This window comes from Trachurus japonicus, chromosome 17 (assembly GCF_045865225.1).
Source record: "Trachurus japonicus isolate A0001 chromosome 17, Traja_1.0".
Classification (NCBI taxonomy): domain Eukaryota; kingdom Metazoa; phylum Chordata; class Actinopteri; order Carangiformes; family Carangidae; genus Trachurus; species Trachurus japonicus.
Genome location: NC_140923.1, coordinates 12,008,647 through 12,014,646, shown reverse-complemented (window position 1 = coordinate 12,014,646; position 6,000 = coordinate 12,008,647). Strand labels below are relative to the sequence as shown.

The 6,000-nt window shown below is 39.2% G+C and overlaps 1 protein-coding gene across 1 annotated transcript in view; it reads right to left on the bottom strand.

Moving 5' to 3' along the window:
- LOC146970205 (telomerase protein component 1-like) overlaps positions 1-1,166 on the bottom strand; it is a 38,263-nt gene extending 37,097 nt beyond the window's left edge. The window contains exon 1 of the mRNA XM_085805904.1: positions 1,110-1,166. Coding sequence (XP_085662030.1) covers positions 1,110-1,166 — 57 coding nt within the window. The remainder of the gene's footprint in view (positions 1-1,109) is intronic.
- Between the last annotated feature and the right edge of the window lie 4,834 nt (positions 1,167-6,000).

Below are 6,000 nucleotides of genomic sequence, written 5' to 3'. Positions count from 1 at the left end.
TTGCTTATTTATTTATGCTTTATCTATCTTCGAGTTCAGGTGTCCAGCTGCTCATCAGTAGTGAAATAAAAGTCATTATTATTCATTTAGTTAGTTAATTTATTAGTCAAGCATGAGGATTATATTTTGGAAAACAAGAACATCTGAATTTTTTTTTTTTTAATTTGTGTAATTTTTAAAAACTTGATTTAAGAATATAGTACAACAGCTTTCCACATACTAGTGATTATTTGTCAGTAAGTGTAATCATCTGTTGGTGGCGCTATTAAACTTTTGCTCAGTCTTGTGCTTTTGTCTCTGTAAAACCCAAATTATTCACTATGTGTGTGAGAGGATTTAACTAAATCACAATTATGTCTCATTAGTTAATCACAAAAGGCAGGAATATAATTATAAATAAATAACAGTACGTATGTCATAGATATGGGGAAGAAGTTACTTCATTTTAAAAATGTATTTTCTTCCTCCTTTTCTTTCTTTATTAACCAATTTGTTTTCCAAAATTCACCTGTTGCGTTAGATTTTCTTCAGGGTGTGTATTTATAATAATAATCTTTATTATGGACTCGAAAAAGTGGTCCACTCTCATACACATACACACACTTAACATACAAGACAAAACCAAGTAGACAAACAGCCAAACAAATAATATAATGTTTCAAATATGTTTATTAATAGGAAACTGATCACATGAAGAAATTAACAGTCAACAATTATGTTTCCATGTTTTTTTACGTAAGTAAAAAGTAATCCCTAACAAAAAAGACTAATGACAAAAACTGTATAACAAGTAACATCAACAAAGCAGATAAAACAAAACAGACAGGACAAAAAACAAAAAACAAAAAAAAGGGCAGTACCGTGAGAGAAGAAGTCAAAAGAAATCAAATATTTCATGCCAATAATTTTGAAGTTTGGGGCAGAGAGCGAAACTATGAGATAGGGTACCCTCCATGGACTCACATTTCTCACACAAGGGAGAGACTATGCAATATTCTATGCAGCTTTGTTTGGGAGTAATGAAGTCTGTGCAATATTTTAAATTGAATCAAACAGTGTCGGGCGTTTATAGAACATTCATGGATGTGCTCCAAACTCTCTTCCCACACATTGGGAGGAATCAGGGCTCCGAACTCTCTTTCCCATTCTTCTTTTATTCTATCCATCTTGGGAAGGCACATGTTTTGTAAAATCCCATATAGTTGTGAAATTATGTAGCGTGGATTAGGGAACAGATTAAATAAACTCTCTATCTTGTCTGGGTTTGCCTTCTTGAAATTAGGGAGGTGTGTTCTGACATAATTCCTAATGGCCTTAAACCTTTCCTGGAGTTGCTGGAAGGAGGCAAAAGTCCCTTCTATGTATAGGTTACCAACAATACCAATCCCCAGTCGTTTCCAAGAGGAAAAGGCCTCATCCAGAGCTGAGGGAGTGAAAGAGGGGTTTGCAGTTATAGGTAGCAGAAATGAAACTGCCTTAAGTTTGAAATGGTTCCTTAGTTGTTTCCAAATCTTAATTAAAGCATAAATTACAGGGTTATGTTTAAAACAAGATCTATTGACTGGAACGGGAGATAGTACAACAGCTCTAATAGAATAGGGTAGACAGTCTTCCAAACAAATAATATAAAATACAGTAATTTGTCACTGTTAGTTTAAAAGAAACGGTGCAAACTATTGTGCCGGTGCTTACGAAGCCTGGATGTGAACCGATATCCCATCATGGGGCAGGTTAAGGCCTTGATAATACAGTTAACAGATAGGTCCAAACGACACATGAAATTGTACATCAGCTTGCGCAACAATGCCGGACATGTTGGTACATTAGAAAATACAAATACAAAATACAAATAACTTATTCTGTAACTCCTGTTAAATTATAGTCATTTCCTGTTTCCAGCACAACGAGCGTCAGATAGAGAAGTTCAGCTACGTGATCCTGCGTCGCGGTGCAGCAGCGGAGACGGAGACGGAGACGGAGGGAGTGGACTGGGCTCGGCTCATCGCTCCGGTGCTGCGCCGGTCCAAACACGTCCACTGTCACACCTGCAGCCCCGACGGGCAGTTACAGCACGCGGTGGTGACGGCTCGGAAACACAGCAGGTGACGCTCCAGCAACACACACAGAGAGACACACACACACACAGTTAAAGGATAATTTCCGTTTTTTACAACCTGGACCTTATTTCTAGCATAAAATACAATCATTTTACTCACCCAGACAACTTTGGTGTCATTTGGAGTTGTTTTGACCAAATTAGCCCCAGTGGAGCGGCGCGTATATCCGTATAATATACGAGTACACGGGGCAGCGCAATGCAGCCTCTACAGGGCCGGCCCCTGGTATAAACACTCTAGAGTCTATGTGGTTGTTTAGGGCCACAGCCGTTAGGTGGGGGGCCACATGATCAGAAAGGTACCGGGGTTCATCAAGTCATTTAAACATCCTGAGGTCTGCACGTGCAGCTATGAGCTTTATATGTAATGTGAAGTCAATATTCAGCTTCTTTTATCTCACATTTGAGACATTTGGTGAAAATAGAACGGCAGAATGACAACATTTGTGCTCAAAAAGCAATCTGACAAAATTTCATTTTAGACTTGTTTTCTACACTTGTCTATAACTGTATTCATATCCTATTTCAAGCACCAAAACAGTTCATTCTCATGACTGAAGGAGTGTTTTCACAAGGGATTTGACATCTTTCAAAAAGCAGACCTCAAATTTCCAGCATTTGGCCTAAATTATTTCTTTCTACAGTGTTCTAGGACAAACTGGCCTCAGTGTGCTTACAGCGGAGGTTCTAATATTTAGACATAAAACACTTGAGTATTGTTACATCTGCAAGTATCTTAAAAAGATAAATTTAAGAAAATATGTTAAATTCGAGAAAATGGCCTCAAACCTCAGAGGGCATAAACACGTCTGTATTCAGTTTTAACCAGTGATTTGGTGTTTGTGCTTAGAGTGCAGGGCCACAAACAAAAACCTTGTTTAGGGGGCCACCAACATCCTAGGGCCGGCCCTGAGCCTCTAAATAACACATTATCCGCCGCAAAACTCGTTCATTTCACCAATATTTTGTTATGATACACTAGTGCTATTCCCCTCCGAGCCCGTGGTGGCATGTTATCAACATCCGGGGTCTGTAGGTTGACCTACTGACCTCTGACCTGGATGATGTCATCTCCGACCGCTGCCCGGCTCATTCTGATAATAATCATTCTGCTTCGGCATTCAGGTCCATTTTTATCTCAACTAGCCAGAGCTTTAGTGAGTCCAGGTTGAGGAGAGGAAGCCTGTGGAAGCTGAACTTCATCCAGCTGCTCATTTTGTTCTGACAAGTCAGAAACACGCAGAAATCAACCGTAGCATTAGCGGTAGCAAGTTAGCCGCGCCGGGCAGCGGTCGGAGATGACATCATCCAGGTCAGAGGTCAGTAGGTCAACCTACAGACCCCGGACGTTGATAACATCCCACCACGGGCTCAGAGGGGAATAGCACTAGTGTATCATAACTAAATATTGGTGAAATGAACGAGTTTTGCGGCGGATAATGTGTTAGTTAGCACACTGAGGCCAGTTTGTCCTAGAACACTGTAGAAAGAAATAATTTAGGCCAAATGCTGGAAATTTGAGGTCTGCTTTTTGAAAAAAATCAAATCCCTTGTGAAAACAAACCTTCAGTCATGAGAATGAACTGTTTTTGGTGCTTGAAATAGGATATGAATACAGTAATAGATAAGTGTAGAAGACAAGTCTAAAATGGCATTTTGTAAGATTGCTTTTTGAGCACAAATGTTGTCATTCTGCCGTTCTATTTTCACCAAATGTCTCAAATGTGAGATAAAAGAAGCTGAATATTGACTTCACATTACATATAAAGCTCATAGCTGCACGTGCAGACCTCAGGATGTTTAAATGACTTGAATGAACCCCGGTACCTTTCTGATCATGTGGCCCCCCACCTAACGGCTGTGGCCCTGAACAACCACATAGAGAGTTTATGCCAGCGGCCACAGGCCCTGACCACAGGTAACAAGGCTGAATAAAGAAAGAATAAAGAAAGGTCATTTTTTAGGCCTTGGAGTTTTTCTTTGTTTTTCCACTTGGTTGGAGCTGTTTGACTTGAATGACTGGAAGGAAACTGACTTCTCTACAGTATGATATTCTAGTTGAGACGTGCCTGTACGTATAAAACCATTTGCTCATTCGTGTTGTAGCTTTGTTTGCTCTGATTATGGGATGTCTAGATAGATTTCCCTGACAAAAACTGTGTTTTTTTTGTTCTCGTCTTTGACCAGAGATGTGTACCGCTGCGCCCGGAGCAGCGACTGGGGAGATCAGCTGCCCGTCGTTCAGCGAGTCCAGGAAGACGTCGTCCAGGGCGATGATGATGATGACGATGATTCAGAGCGATGACTCACGGAGGAAGTGACACATTATTTTGAAATTCTAAATAATGGAATAAAACCGCAAGACTGAGATAAGACCAGTGACCTCCAGCTGTTAGTGAAGCAGAACATCTGTGTTTATTTCCGTACGGGAAACGGGTGAAATCCTGACTCACCCAACAGCCATTGTGTAGTTATCAAGATAACTTTCAATAATCATGTGTAGTTCTGTCTCACCCAGCTTCACTTTTAACAAACACGTTGATTTCTAATGTGAATCACCTTCCTCTTTACTTTCTATTGGTACTTTGTTTATGAAGGAAGTGTCACACTGAGGTAGGGATGTCATGATTACTTGTTTTCACAATTAATCGCGGTATTAAACGCCACAATTATTTAATCGTAAAGATTCCTAAATACCGTCACTTCCCAAAAAAGATATGTTGGAACCGTATCGGCAGATGTGGCGCCAAAATAAAGGTAAATGCTCAGATACTGGTCCATTTAACTAACGTAACATTGAATTGGTAGGAATTTATATGTTAGCGTGTCATTTTTAATTAAAAAAAAAGCAAAACAAAACAAAAAATGATTAAAATAAACGTAAACATTTGGTATAGACGACAGTTTATGACCTGAATATTTCAAACCCTTCCTCTAGGGGATTAATAATTGGTCATATATTAATAGGTACTTGAAATATTTTGTGTAAACAATGAGTAAAGTAGTTATATTTTGACTATATTTGATTTTACACATTCATAGTGTTGTGAAATTAATTAATGCATAATAATCGTGATAATCGTAACACCGTGATTATTTCTCTGACAATAATCGTACCAAGAAAATGTATAATCGTGACATCCCTACACTGAGGTGGGTGGACTCATCACAGAGTGTTTCAGTGGCGATGTCCCTGCTCTGTCTGACAGATTATAGCTTGAACAATTAGATCCCATGTGTGTGTGTAAGAAAACTGTCACACCTGTCTCTTTTGTCGCAGGTGCTCAGATTTATTTAAATGCAAAACATGAACCGACCCTCAGTAAAATAAACTTTGTGAAACCCGACTCCTAAATATCTGAACCTGAAGAATGTGATATTCACAGAAACATCTAATCCTCACTTCTTCTCAGTTCTTTTTTTTTTTGTTTATATATATATATGATACAGTAAATATGAAGCCATCATTACAGATTTTCTTTTAAATGAATAGTTCACCAAAAAATGAAATTCAGTCATTATTGCCTCCCCCTCATGCTGATGAATACTCCGGAGTAGTTTTTTTATTCCTCAAAGTGCATCTGGAGACCCGGGAGGCCGGTTCGTAGTCCAAAGAAATCCTTGCATGAGAGTCAATAGCACCCGACACAAAAAGGTCCATAAAACTACACAAAAACCTTGTAATATTCCTCCACACTGCTCGTCAGCTGCAATCCAAGTGTCCTGAAGGGAGATAGTCCAGAGTTTACTCAAAACGACGTCATTTAGGACATTTTTACAGCCTAAACAGTCCTGTATTAATCAATCGGGGCGGTGCGTGGCGCAGTGGTTAAATAGAATTAGATAATAATAATCAATCAATGCAGGACTGTTAGGCTGTAAAA